Source organism: Caloenas nicobarica, chromosome 2 (genome assembly GCF_036013445.1).
Source record: "Caloenas nicobarica isolate bCalNic1 chromosome 2, bCalNic1.hap1, whole genome shotgun sequence".
In the NCBI taxonomy this organism is placed as follows: Eukaryota; Metazoa; Chordata; class Aves; order Columbiformes; family Columbidae; genus Caloenas; species Caloenas nicobarica.
The window spans coordinates 51,964,885-51,983,632 of NC_088246.1; the positions used below are offsets into that span (position 1 = coordinate 51,964,885).

Consider the following 18,748-nt stretch of genomic DNA (forward strand, 5'->3'; position numbering starts at 1 on the left):
CAAGTTAGTTAAATTGGGCAGCCGGACAAAACTTTCAGTAAATGACAGAAATGAGAGTATAAGGGATATTTATTTAGCATGTTCTGCTTTGTTCTGTTCATACAATTTGAGCCCAGAATGATGGAGCACTGAGTCTTTTAGTCTGACCTACTATATATCCTTGGCCACTAAATTTTATCCAATTATGCCCGTGGTAAATCCAATTACTTCTGTTGGGATACAGTATATTTTCCACAGAGACATCTTGTTTTATTTGGAGATTTCCAGAGAAGAAAACACAACTTCCCTCCATAATTTGTGGCAATGATTGCTCATTCCCATTGTTAACATTTCTAATTCGGATTTGTCCAACTTCAGCTTCCACATGTTGACTCTCTGTTATTCTTTTCCTCTACAAGATTAAAGGGCCTTCTAATTCCTGGTATTTTCCCCTATGAAGGTATATATGTGCTGTTATCCAATTGCGTCTCCTTCTTAGTATGGTAAGCAATTTGACTTATTTTTATACAACCCTTAAATCATCTTTGTGGCTTGTCACTTGACTCACATATTTTTCAAACATGCCCCTATGACTACGCATGCCAGACGTGTAGCCAGCATCCCATGGGCAGCCTGGATGCTGCAGCACAGGGAGATGAAATTAACTCCTTCATCCTTCTCATGCTTTATGAAGACGTTGGGCAACCAGCTGTTCGCGCATCCAACGTACGCTTTATTCGCATCACTTAGCACTTGTCTTTCTAAATCCAAGCCAAACTAAATGACTTGCCAAGTCTACTTGGCATGTACGGTGCTACAATGAAAGTGTCTGCGCTCATGAGCGGGCTTGCTGCTGCACCTGGCGTCCCACCACCCGGGGGACAGCTGCGGGAATGCGTGATGCCCCATCACATCACCAACACTCGCGCCGGGCGAGTGGGCAAGAGGGGGAAACGGGGACTCCTCGGTGTCCGGGGCTAAGCACGACGTCTCCGCTGGCAGCTGACAGGAGAGGGGCCCGGGGAAAGACGAGAAGGGGTTGTGGCGCCGGAGGGGGAAGCGGGAGGCGAGCGACCACCTGCGGCGCTGGCGGTGGGGAGGCGCCGGGATGCCCCGGGCGGGCGGACCGGGGCGGGGTGTGGAGGTGTGACCGCTGATGTGACCGTTCCGCGGCACCGCCCTCCCCGCCGGGTCCCCTCCTTCCCTCCCAGCCGGGAGGCGGCGCGGAGAGAGCGGGTGTGCGGTGGGGTACGGTGCGGGCAGCCCCCGGTAGCCCCCGGCCCCAGCCGAGCCTCCGCGCCATGCCGGCCGCCGCGCCGCCCCCGCTGCACCCCGCGGCGGGGTCCTGCTGCCCCTACGGCCGCTGCGCGGGTGAGTGCCCCCTTGTCTCCATCCCCCGCGCCCCGTCACCGGCCCCTCTGCCCGGCAGGGGGCCAGCTGGGGGGGTCCTTTTGGGAGGAGGGGGGCGAACCGGCGGCGCCGCGCCCCGGCTGCGGGGGGTGCGAGGCGGATCCGGCGGCGGCGAAACTTCCTCCCCGAGTCCTTGCGTGTCTGTGGGGTTGCGGTGACCGCCGTGGCGTGAGGGAGCGGGGGGAGCTCGCGGTGATGTTTGGGCTCGACATAGGAGCTTGAGAAGGACGGAGGAAGGGGCAATTCCCGCTTGGCGGTGGGGGCTGAGGAGGGGGTCTTCAGGAGGGAAGACAGGCTTTTGTAAAAGGGGGTTCCTGAAGCTGCCAAGTTGGGGTGATCATTCCACCGTGATTGAAAAATCAAGTACTTGTATTTTTTATTAAAGAAAAGCCCCCCCGTCGCCCCGCCACGCTTTGTATCGTAGTGGAAACTAATGAAGCGGATTCGTGTCCCAGCTTTTGGGAAGCAGAGCAAGAGGTTACAATTACACGGAGATCAAGTCTCTGCTGCTTCCCACAGGGGTGCTGGGTGGGGGTCAGGCGGTCTGTGCCCCCTTTCCCGGGCTGAGAGACCCCCTCAGCAGCCGTGCCGAGATACAGGAGCAAGCTACGGAGTCTGAATGTGGAGTCAGTGTTTACTGTTCTGAAAGGCAGGCACGCTGTCAGCTGTACTGCAGTAAAAATCGAAGATTGGAAGTAACTTGCACTCTTAATTGTCGGTGTGAGTATAGTTCATTTGGGATGAATGCTTGTGGGCTGCTCAGAGAGCACCGAGGCTCTGCAAAAAAAAAAGGTAAATAGCATGTGATGCAAAGATTTTAAGCTGTTGCACAGCAGTGTGTTAAAACATACCTAAGGGTTGTGAATTTTCCCTCAGCTGGGAAATTACTACAGCTGGAGCTACGCGGGTACAGGCTGAAAGGGTAGGGAGGGAAGGGATGCTGTGATTTGGTAGCCAGCCCTCTCTGGAGAAGAATGCCGGTTGTGCCCTTGTGTAGTTATATTGGTTATGTTTGCTCCTATTTAATAACAGAGCAGATATTTATGGGAAAGCTATTCCATAACTTTTTACTGCGCAGCGTTATTTTTTGCCTTCCTTAGGGGTCATTCAGTACACAACATCAGCAGGACTGGATAGGCTGCTAGTTTGAGCTAAAGGAACGGTTTTCAGGTTGTGAGCCACTGTGTTTGGAAACAACCCCATAAATGTGAAACTTTTGCTACACTGTGTACTGAAAGGTTTCCTTTTTGAAAAGCAAACAAACTCAACAGTATAAAGTAATTCTGGCTTCTTCCTCTGAGCATTTAGACTGCAACATATATTGTGTGAAGGGATGATCTAAGAGTTTATCACCAATACTGATAGTTCATCATGCATGCTTTTGCTACTAGCTTTATATAGAAATGAAAATGTATGTATATGCATGTTTGCATGCAAGTTTGTCTTCCCACCTCCTTGACTCCTTTTCCTTTAGCCTCCCTTTTTCCTCTTGCAGTTCTTGTGGTTTTTTATGTGGTCTAAATGCAGTTTTTACTCTTTGCAATGTTGAGAACAGCAGAGTGCTAAAGCAGTTGGCAAGTGAACCCAAGCTTACAAAACATATTACAGCTACTTTACGTAGTAGAAGTTAACTTATTATAGCAACTCTGTCAGGCTCTTCTCAAGAGGTGGCTGCATTTTATAGCCCAGGAAGCCACCCTGCAGTTCTCTGAAAAAAATACTGGTTCTGCAGAGTTAGTCTCTTCCTTGTAGTGTAATTGGTGTGGATCTCCTGACATGGCATGTCTCTTACCATCAAAATTTTTGTAGGATGTTAGGACACAACAGCTGAGAGCTACCTTGTAAATCTCCGTCTGTGGTTCATTAGCCTGAATTGGTTAATTGGACTTAAACTGTCAGCAAAGATAAGGTAACTTGGTTTTAACGCAAGATATTGGCAACTGTTCAAGCCTTTGCATTTAAGCTGTGCTGAAGTTACCTTGTCCTTTTTTTTAAGTACTCAATTACCTTGAGCAAGTTAACCTGGGTTTTGAATGCATCTTTGTCTGGTAGTGTCACTATATGCTTTATATCCGTCTGCACTGCTGCTTTTTCTAGTCATGTTCTGCAGAGCTTCACAATTTTGGCATCTGCGGGACTTTCAGCATGTGGTGACTAAGGGAAGTTGTGTGGGATTCATTTCCCCATTTCTAAGATTACTTAGCTTAGTTTGTTTTCTGCAGAAACAGCTATAGGTTTGTAGAAATCAGGGAAGCTGGTGGTCCTTCCTTCTTTTCCAACAGCTCTAGGACAAATTGAGTTGGTTTCTGTCTCTGCTTTTCCTCTGTTCCTTTGACTTGATGATTCCTAAACATTTAACAACATTTGACATCAGTGTTATATAGATTTTCCTGTAAATATAATTAGCGTCAGAACATTATGGTGACTTTAGCGGCCTCGGTTAGATCTGATCCAGATCTCACTGAAGGTAATGTGAATCTTTTAATTAGCTTCAGTGCAACTTGGATCAGAGGTGCAAATATAGTTAAAAGAAGTGAATGTGACACTTCTTAACAGTATACTATTTTCCAGGTTTTTCTCATTTTCAGGGTCTGAGGTCTGTCCTTTTGGAGTGTTCACCAGGAAACAATTAAAAAAAGGAGGAGGAGCTACTGCCTTGATTGGTTATAATGTAAATTTGGGGGGTTGGTAGTGCAAATTGTTAATCTTATCTAGCAGTAATTTGCCTTCACTGCAGATGAAAGTCTGCACATTTACTATCTTTGTTGCTAGTGTAGTTTACTCAGTCTAATTATTGTAAGAATGCAAAACAATTATTTATGTCATTTATTCTTAGAAGAAGCTCTCGTTAATCATTCTGAAAACACCATCTCCCACTCAATCAGTATTGCTAGCCTGCGCACATACTCCTGTTTTTAAGTTTTCTTGTCACCGCAAATGATGTAGTTAATGGAAATGCTGAGAAATGCCTGGTAGTGTGAAAATCCTGATCTTTCTGCTTGTCATCATGCTTTTAAGTCTGATTAGCATGGGCTTAGAGTTTTCCATGAGAAAACCATTTTCTTTTATAAGTTCTGTGAAACAATTTATTTTGCAATGTAGAGTCTGTTCTGAAAACATGGTTCTATAATAATGGGGTTGGAAATTCTACATTTATATGCGAGTTAAACTCTCTTAGATGTGCTAAATTTCCAAAGAAAACTTTTGGGTAATTGCCCCTTTTGCAAACCAGATGGAGAATCAGACTCTGGCTGGGTCTTTCCTTTAGTTATGCAACAAGGTTATTGGTAATAAAGGATATGGAAGCCTAATTAAACCCTCAGTGACACCTCTGCAAGCTCTCTTATTTTCACTGGGTTTGCTCAGTTGCAACTGATTAGTCATCAACTTGAGATTTAGGAAGCAATGCAAATAACATCTCCCCCAAGAAGAAACAGAATCCTGCTCCTTTGACTGAGGCAATGTTGGCTAACAGGATTAAAAAGCAGTGAAAGCTTACTTAGTATTGAAACATGAATAATTAATTTGAAATATATGGTAGTTCAGGAGTCAAGAGCATCAACATGAAAGTGGAACTCCCTGTACACCGAGCCTTGAGAAGTACACGGAGGGCCTTGCCAGATGGATCCTGGCAAATATTGCAGTTGTATAAGATGTTTTTGTTTCCCTCTGTCAGTTCTGTCCCACTCCTGAAAGATTCTTGATGGAAGGTCCCGGACTGCAGGGCTCACTTCCCTGGTTACTGGGGCAGACCCTAAAGCTGTCAAACTGCAGAAAGCAGCCATGGCTGTTCCCAATAAAATACACAGCCTGTCATCTTTGAAAGAAATGAACTGAATGAGCAGTTTCATAATATTCTTTTTTTGGTTTTATGCAGGGTAACAACTTAAACTGAGCCTCACACCTCCAAAGGCACTGATTCATTTCACGTGCAGTCTTACGTATCACTTAGTCTTTACAGATTATGCATCTGTATACTTCTTTAAAGGGCTCGCTTTATGCCCACTTTTAATTTGCTACCCTTAAAATGTCAGAAAGAAGATAATGAAAGTGGGGTTCTGCTCAAAAAAAGAGTAAAAATGATGGCACTTGTGACTCATTATCAGACTACTTGAAATTTTTACCTTCATCTGCTGCTCTGGGGGTGATTCAGCTCAGTTTAACACTAACACATGGTAATAGCCATCTGTGTTTGCTGTAAATATTTTATTTTTTTAATTACAAATGGCTTGATTTAGAAAATCTTAAACTGTGCAGTGGGGTGGCTGTGGACCTGCAGGGGAAGGAGGTGAGCGCCTAGGAAGGTAATTTTTGCCCAGCCACTGTTGCTGGGTGGGAAAAGGAGCATAACACTGAGAGAGCAAACCAGGCTGCCCTGCAGGAGGCTGGACCCTGCTGCTCCATCCTGGGGGGAGCTGGACAGGAGAGGGCCGGGACAGGCTGCAAAGGGGCTCTGAGCATTTAGCGAAGGAGAAGGGGGGTTGGAAGAAGAGACAAGGAAAACCCCGAGTTTATCTTCTTTGAGGAGAAAGAAGGAAAGGTCCTGCTAAATGTCATTTATCCCTTGTGGTTCTCATACAGTAAATACGGTCACATGTTGCTGTGTGCTGAGCCTCCTACATGCATTTCATTGCAGGATGGTACCCACAGTGGGGCTGGGGTGACACAGGCACTATGAGGAGAGACGGAGAGAGCTGGGTCTGTTCAGCCTGGAGAAGAGAAGGCTGAGAGGGGATCTTATCAGTGCTTACAAATATCTCAAGGGTGGATGTCAAGAGGATGGGACCAGACTCCTCTCAGTGGTGCCCAACAATAGGATGAGGGGCAGTGGGCACAGACTGAAGCACAGGAGGTTCCATATGAGTATGAGGAGAAACTTCTTTACTTTGAAGGTGCCAGAGCCCTGGAACAGGCTTCCCAGAGAGGTGGTGGAGTCTGCTCTGGAAACATTCAAAACCTTCCTGGACACATTCCTGTGTGATCTGCCCTGGGTGAACCTGCTTTAGCAGGTGGGTTGGACTAGATGATCTCCAGAGGTCCCTTCCAACCCCAGCCATTCTGTGATTCTGTGATCCATCCTGAGAATGGAAAAATCCAGAACTCATGTAGCCATAGCGAGGGATCCAATTGCCTTGGCTGAAGTCCAGCCATCTATAAGGTTTTCCACCTAGGCTGTCCCTCCAGACAGTCCTTTCCATCCTAGGAACTCCTTTGCTACAAAATCTGCCAGCTTTTTAGCTGCTCTGATACTCTTTGCCCTTGAGGATCTCCCATAAACTCAGAGGTCTATGTTCCGAAACTGGCAGTGAAAAGGGAGTGAGAGAAATGGGCAGGGAGTCCCTTAATGGGCAGAGTCCCTTAATCTCTTATTTCTGGAGTGACAGACTGGGGAAGAATGAAAATGGGCATTTATGGGACTGAAAGGTGTGGAGATCTCTAGTTTGCATGTCATAATGGCTGTTTATTTTATTCTTAAAATAAAAAGCTTTCCTTCTTAAAATAAAAAGCAGGTGCATTGAAGATACGGTATATGATGCAAAGTTTTGAAGTCTTCTTGCCTGCCCTGAAGAGGGCAGGGAGTGGGTACAAGGGCGTGCATCTCCCATACCCTTGCTCTCTAGGAGTAGCCACTAAGGACGATTTCTTTCCTTGCAGCTGATGCTTTGACACTCACTTAATGGGACCAGACATATTTGGCTGGGAGAAACTTTAGTTCTGTTGGTGACATGTGGGACAGAAGGAACCCAACTTGACATACAGCCGAGTTTGCAGGGCTGACACTTAAAGGAAAAATAGTATTGCATGCAAATTTAAGCATGCTTGATGTGAAATTGTGAAAGGTAATGAACTCTGAATCCCCTCATACTGACTTTATAGGTTCTTTTAGGGCTAAGACTGTATATTTATTTTTTTTCTTTCCTTTTTGTAGATGAGCCCAAATTAGTTTTTCTTGGTGACCTTAGAGTACTACCTGAGCTGCTGGGTGATTTTAGTTTTCTGCAGATTGGGTTACACTGGGTCAGGCACTGGTCTCCATTACACTAGTGCAAATTGGACATGGATGTGCTGGCATAAGGATGACTGGAAGTGCCAATTAGGGTAGCAGAAACAATGTTGTAGAAATGAAACTGATTCTCTTCTTTTTTTTTAAATTTTTTATTGTGACAGTATTAGAACTGTTCTTGAAAGAGTCAAGCTGATAAATGGTATTTGTAATATTGAACATGGTTTTGTTTTTCATCTGCACCAGTAGCTGATGCAGATAAGAATTCATGCAAATGCCGTGATGAGTTTTTTTAATGTAATTGGATGAAATACACTTTGTCTTCTAAAAATACTTAGGTTGTGCTTATTTTATTTGGTTTAGTAAACCATGGTTATTATATCATGTGATTTACAGTAATGTTTTATTGCATAGTATATTTTGTAACTGCCTTACCATCAAATGCGTTCTGAACACATATGATTTGTTTAATGTATTAAAAAGTGTATTTCTACAAGGCCATGTACTTATAATCTAGCATTATTCAGGTTACAAAGTTAAGCCTTCATGACTATTGATTAGCAGTGCTGTCCCCCCAACCTGTGTTCCTGTGCATTAAGATATAAATATTAATTACACTATCAGATGCTGTGTTTTCCCCTCCAGGGTCTCTGGCTCCATCAGTGCATGTGATGGACAAAGCTTACCTAATGAGCATCTACTTACTGTCTCCTCTGGCTGTTTGTGCCTTTCACTGCGTGCTTTTTGAACCCTGCTGCTAATACAGGCTCATTAACTTGAGAGCTGTTCTGTCATGGTTGTTGCTACAGCAACAAACATGGAGCAGCATCTCTGTGATACCTGTAAAGAGAGGGCATGAACTGCATTCATTGGGAGTCAAGGTGCAAAAGATAAAGTCAAAAATATTTCAATTTGGGGAAGAATGCAACTTGAAATGCCTGGGTCCTGAATTTTGGGATGCCTTAGCATTATCTGTATGTTGTGTTTTTATTACCTTGTGTCTGGAGTGCCTCTTCCAGTATATTCTCTTGCAGCTATGAGCACTGAGCAGGTTTGTAGATCAGGTCTCGGGATACCACCAGAATATACTTCTCCCTAAGAAATCTAGATTATGTCGTTTGCTTTGAAACTCTATGGAATTAGTTGAGAGAAAGTCTGGTTCTTTAGGGCTACGCTGCCATACGCAGAGAAACTATTCTTCTTCCTGTATTCTTTCACTACACACTTATCAGCTCTAATTACAGGGGTTAAGGTCTTTTTGACAATAGCTTTTTTCTTTTTTTTTTTTTTTTTTTGTGCAGTCCTGATTCCAGTTTAGCTGTAGAAGAGCATCCACTGTACCTGGAGGAGACATAGGAAAAACAGTATGCACTTCTAACTATCTTGTATGCAAGGAGGAAGTGAATTCAAGTGACACTGAGGACTTTAGTTTGTCCTGTCTTAATGATGACCTTGGTAATGTTCTCTTAATGTAGTCAGCTGTTTCTGTGCATGTAGTTTTTCCTGTTTTTTTTTTTTTTTTTTTTTTTTTAAAAAGGCAAGGTGGACTGTTATAATATGGTAAGTGACAACAAAAGCAGGTGGATGTCCTTCATGAAGAACTTGAAAGGAACAGACCATGTGAGGACAGTTCTGTTGCTGGCTCCTGGTCCCATCTCTTTCCCTAAGCTCAGCATCCAACCCGCTCTTATTCTCACCCTCACATTTTACTGCTTCCCTGTTACAGTCTCCATCTGCTTCCACTGTGTCAGCAAAGTTCACAGAAATTGCCATCAGCCGGTATCAAAGTTCATCGGAATTGTTGTCAGACAGTGTCTGTGGTCCTACTTGCTCTGTTCCCTGCAGTCTGTCCTAGTCCCTCTTACAACTTATTTTCTCTGCTCCTGGTCCAGTTCTTCACTAGGTTTCCTTTTTCAGTTCCAGTGTCTGGCTCTGCTACATGCTGGCTGGCTTCTGGATGGTGACACTCTTCCAGTTCCCTCTCCTGTTCCCAGCCTTCTTCTTCTCTCCCTGCAAGTTCCAGCTCCCTCTCCGAGCTCCTGCTGCATTTCATCTCTCCTTGGCATTTCCCCAACCAACTTCCATTTTTAATCCCTTTGCTGTACCCCGTTTTGTAAGAAATTTCTAATCCTGTCTCTTTGCTGGGCCAATTTGTCATCCACAACACATGGGAGGATAGTGATCTCCTTCTCCCTAGTCCTGTTTGTCTGTCTCTGAACATATTTGTCTGTAGTTGTAGTTTCCTTTGGTAGTAAAATCCCTGCGCTCCATGTTTCTCTTTTGACAAGCCATTTCTAGTCTCCTTGGTTTGCCTTATTGACTGTCAGTCTGGCTGTGAGAAGTCCAGCCACCTTTACTCAATCTCAAACTTTTGATTCAACTGTTCAACTTCTACTTTTTCTTATTAACATTACTGTCTTGGCCTCATAGCTGGTGGGGTTTTTGAAAGCAGCCAGACGCTGACCTCCCATGGAAATGGCTTGTATAATACTTCTGATTACCCAGTTTTCAGATGTTCCTTTCCTTCGTGATCTGCTCTATCTGCTTTTGTCTGAATTGAATGCCTGCTGCACAGAGGAACGTCACGGAATCACCAAGAGGATGGAGAGACAGACTGTTATCTCAGTTCTGGTGCTCAATGCTCGTGGAGCAGTTACTAAAGTGGCTGTTACAGGGGAAAAGACATTTTTCAAGCTTGGCTTGAAGCATGCTGTGGTCCTCAAGGTACACCATACTTCTGAGCTGTGTGAGCCTTTGGAACTTGCACAGGCTCGAACTAGCTGGGACTGTCCTGCAACGTTTGACACAGTCTTGCTCCAGTCCTTGTGAAATTTGACTTTCTTTTTCTACTCAGGATTTTATCCGGACAAAACTGAAACAGCGTGACTGCCTTTTCGTTGTTGCTGAAATAACCACCAGTCCTGGCTCAAACAAATTCTCTGCCCTAAGATGCTGTAAGGGTAGGGAGGGATGGAAAAGAAAGAGAAGGTGCTACAACTACGGGTCGTTAGAGAAAAATTCCCCAGTAGTGTTTCCAACAGCAGGGCTGTAAATAATGCCCATGTAAAATTTACTTGCTGTAAAAGGATGCTTGTGATCATATTTTGTTTCCATGTAACTAATTTAGTACATTGAGACTTGTCATACCACTGCTTTGGTTTTGGGCACTAACCGTGTGCGCTAGCCCCAACAGTTGCAACATTTAATAATTTACAGCAAGAAGAGGAGATCAGGATGGCATACTTCTAGAGGACTCAGATTGCATCCTGGAGGCGACTGCTGATGCACACTGGTAACCTGTGTGAAACACGTACTTGACTGCTCTGGGTTAAAGTCCAGAGACATTCTTCACCCTCAAGTACTTTAAGATACCTGTTGATACTTTGACATGAATGAAATGGTTTGGGTTCCAATTAAGATTAAATTTTTACTCTATGGTCTTTGTTTTGCACGTTCTCAGCAGAATTGCGGGGCTTTTGGAGAAAACAGACATTTTTTAGTGCTGTTCTGTCCCTTCAGATTTGAAACAGTATTTTGGTTATGCTATATTGGGATCAATACATCAAAACAACTCCCAGATACACAATTTCTGTCATGTGCAACTTGACCGCTAACGCTGCTGATGTTTTGGGGAGTTTTCATGGTTGCTTTTATAAGTGGAGGCTTCCACATTGATCCAAAGTCTTCTAAAGAAATTGCAAGGCTTAAATAACACCATTTGGTCCACAGAAAGCAAATCCATAACTAGATCTTATTGCAGTGTTGCTTTCTGTTTTAAATTGTGTTGTAATACTCCTTGTAAAAATTTAATTCCACTGCAACCTGTGACTTGATAGCAGAATTAGCCGCTGGGTGAACCATTCAGTTAATTACCGAAACTGTGATCTCAAGCAGGAGAGCCGAAAAGGAATACCAGATGAGTGGAAATATTTTAATCAATGAACAAAAACTGAGAGACTGGTAAAGGGAAGGGATAAGTTTTGAAGGACAAATGGCAGCCATATGTTTTTAACTGCAAGAATAGGTGACCTCTGGCAAACCCCATTACTGTTGTAGGGGGTGTAGCCAGGCAATTCCTTAAGATCTAGATTGGTTGAAGCACTGTATACACACTTTATTCAGAACTTAAGTCTTCTGAATTCACTTTATTTTACTCCAGGTCCAGAGTATGAGCCAAAATCCTACAAGGAAAGGTCTTCTAGAGGAGTTTTTGTGGTTTCCTTCCCTTCAGTGGGATTGACTGGGACTATCACAAGTGGTTTGTGAGTTGGATTTTGGAAATGAACCACAGAAGCTGCGCTCCATTTAGCAACCTTATTCTCTCCAGGGAGCACTTGTGCTCTGGTCAGTAGGTGCTGAACTTCTTGTTCCTTATACCTGTTTGAGCCCTCAAATCCATGTTTGTCCCGTCTTCCCTGCTTCTCTAGGAAGTTGGTGTGATTGTTTACCCTACAAGACCATCATTTCCTCATCATGGAATAGAATCACAGAATGTTAGGGATTGGAAAGGACCTCAAAAGATCATTTAGTCCAATCCCCTTGCCAGAGCAGGAACACCTAGATGAGGTTACACAGGAAGGTGTCCCGGCAAGTTTTGAATATCTCCAGAGAAGAAGACTCCACAACTCCCCTGGGCAGCCTGTTCCAGTGTTCCATCACCCTCCCTGAGAAGAAGTTTCTTCTCAAATTTAAGTGGAACCTCTTGTGTTCCAGCTTGAACCCATTGCCCCTTGTCTTACTGTTGGTTGTCACCGAGAAGAGCCTGGCTCCATCCTCGTGACACCCACCCTTTATATATTTATAAACATTAATGAGGTCACCCCTCAGTCTCCTTTTTTCCAAGCTAAAGAGACCCAACTCCCTCAGCCTTTCATAGAATCATTTCACTTGGAAGAGACCCTCAGGATCATCAAGTCCAACCATAACCTAACTCTAAAACTAAACCATGTCCCTAAGAACCTCATCTAAATGCCTTTTACACACCTCCAGGGATGGTGAATCCACCACTTCCCTGGGCAGCCTGTTCCAATGCCTGACAACCCTTTCCGTGAAGAAGTTTTTCCTAATATCCAATCCGAACCTCCGCTGGCGCAACTTGAGGCCATTTTTTCCTGTCTATCACTTGCTACTTGGGAGAAGAGATCAACACCCTCCAGGCTACAACCTCTTTTCAGGTAGTTGCAGACAGCGACAAGGTCTCCCCTCAGCCTCCTTTTCTCCAGGCTGAACAGCCCCAGTTCCCTCAACTGCTCCTCATCAGACTTGTGCTCCAGGTCCCTCACCAGTTTTGTTGCCTGCCTCTGCACTCTCTTTGGTACCTCAGTGTCCTTCTTATGATGAGGGGCCCGAAACTGAGCACAGTATTCAAGGTGGGGCCTCACCAGTGCTGAATACAGGGGGACAATCACTTCTCTAGTCCTGCTGGCCACACTATTCCTGATACAAGCCAGGATGCTGTTGGCCTTTTTGGCCACCTGGGCACGCTGCTGGCTCATATTCAGCTGGCTGTCAGTCAATACCCCCAGAGCCCTCTCTGCCAGGCAGCTTTCCAGGCACTCTTCCCCGAGCCTGTAGCGCTGCCTGGGGTTGTTGTGACCCAAGTGCAGGACCTGGCAGTTGGTCTTGTTAAACCTCATACAATTGGCCTCAGCCCAACGATCCAGATAATCCAGATCCCTCTGTATGGCCATCCTACCCTCCAGCAGATCAACACTCCCACCCAATTTGGTGTCATGTGCAATCTTACTGAGGGTGCACTGAATCCCCTCATCCACATCATTGATAAAGAGATTAAACAGAACTGGCTCCAATACTGAGCCATGGGGAACACCATTCGTGACCAGCCGCCAACTGGATTTGGCTCTGTTCACCACAACTCTTTGGGCCGAGCCATCCAGCCAGTTCTTTATCCATCAAAGAGTACACCTGTCCAGGCCATCATCTGGAGCTCTGTATCGCTCTGCGAGTCCTGTTTTTCTTTTCTCTGTGCCTACGTATGCTGCTTGGGTGGCACATGTGGTGTCCTTGGTCGGCTGTGCCGCCGTACCCCTGCCCTTCCTCAGCAGCCTCCTCGACGGTGCTGCTCCCATACAGTCTTCTGCCCTCTTAATCTTTTGCATCATCCTACAGATTGATACTTGCTGATACGCAAGCATATGAGCAACCTGATCTAGTTGAAGATGTCCCTGCTCATTGCAAGGGGGTTGGACTAGATGACCTTTGAAGGTACCTTCCAACCTGAACGGTTCTGTGATTCTAGATGTAGATAGATGCTAAAAATAGACAGATACATGCATCCATCTATATTAACAATTATAAGAAATATGGATATTTGATAACCATTAGCTCTCAGGAAAAAAACCCCATTTTATTTCTGATGTATAATTTGCCAGTTCTCAGACTCATTGAAGTGTGGTTTTGATCCCACCTCCCTCTTCCTCCTTCTCCCACTTGTATATAAATATGGAAACAAGATTTTGAAGCGATATAAATTGTAGCTATGGGATTTGTGTATGTGTGTGACCTTTGAAGGCTTTCTAGAAATGCTTGTTACTGCTTTAAGTATGTGCACTTTCCTGACAGATTGAGGCTTACTTCATGTGTGTCAATTAAAATAAATGTAGCATAACTGCAAAATAACAGAAATTATGCCTGAAAAAGTTGTGACAGGCAACTGAAATTATTTTTTTATTTTATGTAATATATAGTCATTGCGACCACAACCTTGACAAAATTTGACACTTCCACTTTTCCCAGAAGACATTAGGAGATTCCTTTATGCATTGATTTAAGCACTCATGTAATTTCCTTCTATATCTTAGAAGAATATGCAATACTGTTGTTATTCCTAAAATGAGTATATGTTAACTTCTGGCTTGTGTCAAACTGTTTTTGGCTAGAAATCAGGCCGGTTTAAAAAGCACATTCTTGCATTGTTCTTAATAATTACATAGAACTGCTCTTTTTCCATTAGTTACAGAATGAAAAAATAAACTGGGTTTCTGTTTAAAGCTTAGCCAATTTAGTGAAGAAAGGAAACACTATTGATGTTTGTGTAATTCAAATAGTCAACAGTGCAGCCAGGCACTTAAAATGAATGGTTTGTAGAAAGGTGTGATAATAGCAGCATAGCTGGGAGAAACATGATCTATGGGAAAAGTCATTATTAGTGCAGCATTGTTTTTATGTTGTACTAAGATTATAAGCAGTAAAAATGTCACAGACTGTTCCCATAAGCAAGGTAATGCTTTGATGACAGTGGATATGCAAGACTCTGGAAATGTTGATTAAATTCAGAGCTTTGGCAGTTCCTGGTAACCAACATGTTCTGAAGTTGATTTAGATTTCAGGAAACTATTATTACATCTGAATTATTTTTTTTTTCCCCCATTCAGAGTAGGCTTTATTCTGGGTGGAATGTAAATATCTGATTGCTGAAAAATTGCTAGTACATATGTAGTTGTCCTTTGATAACAAGAGATCATCCTTAAAAAGCAGAATGAAGACAGAAATAACTTGTGCAACCACCAAGCATTAGTCACTCGTGGCTCTTATATAATGCTTACGTCTTCCATCAGCATGCTGGCAGCTGGGCTTCTTTGTGATATTTACTTGGAGAAGAAGTGTCTATCTAATTTGGCAGAGGAAGAAAATGAAGCCAAGATCTAAGAGACGTGCTGGGGAGCACACAGGGCTCGTAGCTGGTGAGAGTATTAAGAAGTGTCCATCCTCGTATGTGGAACGAAGGCAGCAGCAGAGCGGGGTCCCTAGCAGTGTCTCCTTGTGGGCTTTCCCCACTCAACCCCTGGCCATTTGGATCTGCTATTTTTGAGGCAGAGGGAGTAAAATGTTGCAACAGTTGTTGTAGTTTTCCCTATTGTTTGTTATTCTAGGTGAGGAGGCGTATTTCCTCTTCACTCTATTATGCCTTGATGAAAAGGACAAATAAAAATACATAGCTCGAAGTACAAAAAAAAGGCTTTTCAGCAGTTGAAAACCAAAATGTAGGAGGCTTAAGCTTGCCAGAACCCTTGAACACACGTGTGTTAACTCTCACACCAAGAGGAATACTCATATGCACAGATTTTCCTTTGTGTATTTGCATGCTGCACTGACTATGTAATCATAGTAATATATAAAAATGAGTGGCATTCTCTGGGAGATAAGCCATTTGTATGTGGAAGTTTCCTTGTAATGGTTCAGTAATCATTCTGGCTGCTTTCTTGTGACTTGATCCTGTTAGTTGGTACATGTTGAATGTTTGTTCGCAACTGTACCACGAGACTTTTAAATGGAATTGGAAGCACTCTGTGATCTCATTCTGAAAGTTCATTTCTTGAGGCTGAAAAAATTGCATTGTAATCAAATTTTCATCTGAAGTACAAGAAACTGGAGTACTTTTAAGGGGACATTTTTATTCTTAGCTTATTGTTGTGTTTATAGACAGTGTATCATGTTATAGCTTGGCTTGTCCATAACCACGTGTTATGTTTTCAGTTCTTGCTTTTTACATTACAGATAAAGGGTGGTGCTGTTTTCTTGTTGGTCAGTGTTCTAAGATGAAATATTGTACAGAAAATTGTTCATGTCCTTAGAGGATATTCAGGAGTTTGTGCGATTTTTACATAATTTTTAAAAAGAAAAATGTCACACCAAAATGTCAGAAAACTGGGACTCCAATTATTAAACAGAACTAAGATGACCTTTCTTTAAGGGAAAAAATTAACTTATGTTACTATTAAACGTACTATAAAATTGCTGTAAAATTATAGCAAGTAATACTTTTTAAAAAGAATCTCACTCAATTTGTTGTAGAAGTCTAGAAACTAAATGTATGGTCCAGGAAAAGTGAAGATAATTATAAGAATATAAGGTTGCATACACATAGCCATCTCTAGGATTTTTAAACCAGAAGTAATTAATTTCTTTTACTTTGTGCAATGTAATTGTGGAACTTGCTGTCACAGAGTTTACAGAGGCCAAAATCGTAATTGGGTTCAGAAAGGAACTGAGTGAGTTCATGGTAGGTGGATTCATAAGAGGATGCTAAACAATCTGGATGCAATCTTGGCACAAGTAACCTCATTTTATTAAGATTTCTGGAAGATGGGAGGATTTAGGAGAAAGATCTATTTGTTTTCAATATTATTATTTTTTAATAACATTTCTCTGTCACAAGGTGCATTTACGTTTTCTCACAAACTTGAAAATGGTTGTAGTTGCATGTATGTGGAGTTATTCCTTAGTGTCAGTTAAAGTTTTTTATAAGCATTGAATGCACCTACCCTTACCCTCTGAGGTCACATATGCTGATATGTAGAAAACTATTACACAAAAAGATCTGATGATGCAAAAGAGATAATCTGCCTGCTTTTTGTTTGCTTTAGGGCGCCGAGGCTTCTTTGACCATTCATCACACAACGGAAGCTCAAAAGTAAGAGAGAGGAAACTACATGGGACTTGTCCTCCTGTTGGTCGTGGAAATGCTGGAAAACCTTGTTTGAGTGAAAGCAGTCGTAGGCCCCCATGTTGTAATCCCCAGAATGGTTTTCACACAATACATTCAGAGCACAGTCCTGTGAAGCCGAGGATTATTACAGTGGTGAAACCTGGTGGACACACACTCAGAAGGATAACCTTGCTTCTCAACAGGAGATCCGTCCAGACCTTTGAACAGCTGCTGGCTGACATTTCAGAAGCTCTGGGTTTTCCACGCTGGAAGAACGACCGTGTGAGAAAGCTTTACAATCTGAGAGGCAGAGAAATCCGAAGCGTTTCTGACTTCTTCAGGGAAGGTGATGCATTCATAGCTATGGGGAGGGAGCCCCTTACTTTGAAAAACCTGGAAGTGGTGTTACAAGAACTTTATCCTGAAAATCCCTATGCCGCCAGTGCTGCTATTCAGCAGAATGAGGAGCAGTCCCAAAAGCTGAAGAGCAGGCTGTATGACAAGGCTTTGAAAGTGGACAGTGGCTTCGATGAGACAGAAATTGCCAAGAACTGCAGTGATGGCATGTCTCCCAAACTGGTAACTGGACATGAGGGGAAAAGTCAAGCCAAGACAAAGCCAGAGGAAAAAATGAGAACCAAAAAAAAGTGGACTAGAGAGAGCCGGGATGGTGAACATGGAATAAAGCCTTCTAGAAAAACCCGAGAAAGCGAGAGGTACCTTAACCATGAACAAAGTCCTGAGGAGGGATTAGAAGAGAGTTTAGAGGAGTTGGTGAGGTGTGAGAAGTGTGAGCAGGAAAGGCAGGCCAGGCAAAAGTTACAAAGGGAAAGGCGGGCTGAGGCCTCATTTGAGAACAGAGACCTGAACACAGGTGCATGTCAGAGGTACCAGGTAGAAAGAAATGCAAAAATCAGGAATTGCCGAAAATCTTCAGAGGCTTGTCTGGAAGGTGAGGAAGTTGGTTGGAAAGACAATGGCTGTAGGAGGACGTGGAAGCCCCTGCCTAGGAATGATAATGAAGGGCTGGAGAAGCAAAAAAGGAGCATTGAGAAGGAAAGGGATGTGGAGAAACATGAAAACCATGGGAAGGAAGTAGTGAAAATCAAGAAGAATACTGTAGAAGGGCTGCAGCTAACTCATGAAGTGAGGGAAGAGAATGGAAGTAGCTGCATAATGAACCAAAGTGGTTGGCTAAAGAAAGACTCTCCAAGGGATGCTGAGAGACCATCTAAGACATATAGGGAGGGCAGAGAGGGACAAAGGGCTAAAGAGGAAGGTGCCAGAGGAGAGGGGAATATTGCGCATAGAGAGAGTGACGTGACGCGACGAGAAAAAATGGGGGAGCGCAGAGTCAATAAAGAAGAAAACAAGGCTCAGGGATTGGAAAACACAAGCCGGAGGCATGCCATTAAAAGCAGAACTGATGTGGAAAAACACTATGAGATTGGCAGAACTATTGGGGATGGGAACTTTGCAGTGGTGAAGGAATGTCGCCACTGTGACTCCAATCAGATCTATGCCATGAAAATTGTTGACAAATCGAAGCTGAAAGGGAAAGAGGACATGATGGAAAGTGAAATTCTGATTATTAGGAGTCTCTCTCATCCCAACATAGTAAGCTTAATTGAAGTGTATGAGACAGAAGCTGAGATCTACCTAATCCTGGAGTATGTTCCAGGAGGGGACTTGTTTGATGCAATCATAGAAAGTGTGAAGTTCACGGAGCATGATGCTGCTGTCATGATCACTGACCTGTGTGAAGCACTGGTTTATATTCACAGCAAGAACATCGTCCACAGAGACCTCAAACCAGAGAATCTTTTGGTAGGTATTGGCAAACATACTGCGTATGTGCAGGAGTTGAATTTATTTTTCTTTTAGTTATGGATCTTCGAATATTTTTA

The 18,748-nt window shown here is 43.4% G+C and overlaps 1 protein-coding gene across 2 annotated transcripts in view; it reads left to right on the forward strand.

The window, feature by feature from the left end:
* Positions 1-1,280: 1,280 nt before the first annotated feature.
* DCLK3 (doublecortin like kinase 3) overlaps positions 1,281-18,748 on the forward strand; it is a 29,023-nt gene continuing 11,555 nt past the window's right edge. Inside the window, exons 1-2 of one of the 2 annotated variants that reach the window (XM_065628352.1) lie at positions 1,281-1,350; positions 16,780-18,668. In XM_065628352.1, coding sequence (XP_065484424.1) covers positions 1,281-1,350; positions 16,780-18,668 — 1,959 coding nt within the window. Of the gene's footprint in view, positions 1,351-11,674; positions 11,738-16,779; positions 18,669-18,748 lie in introns of those variants that run through there. The other variant, XM_065628353.1, reaches the window with a different exon arrangement.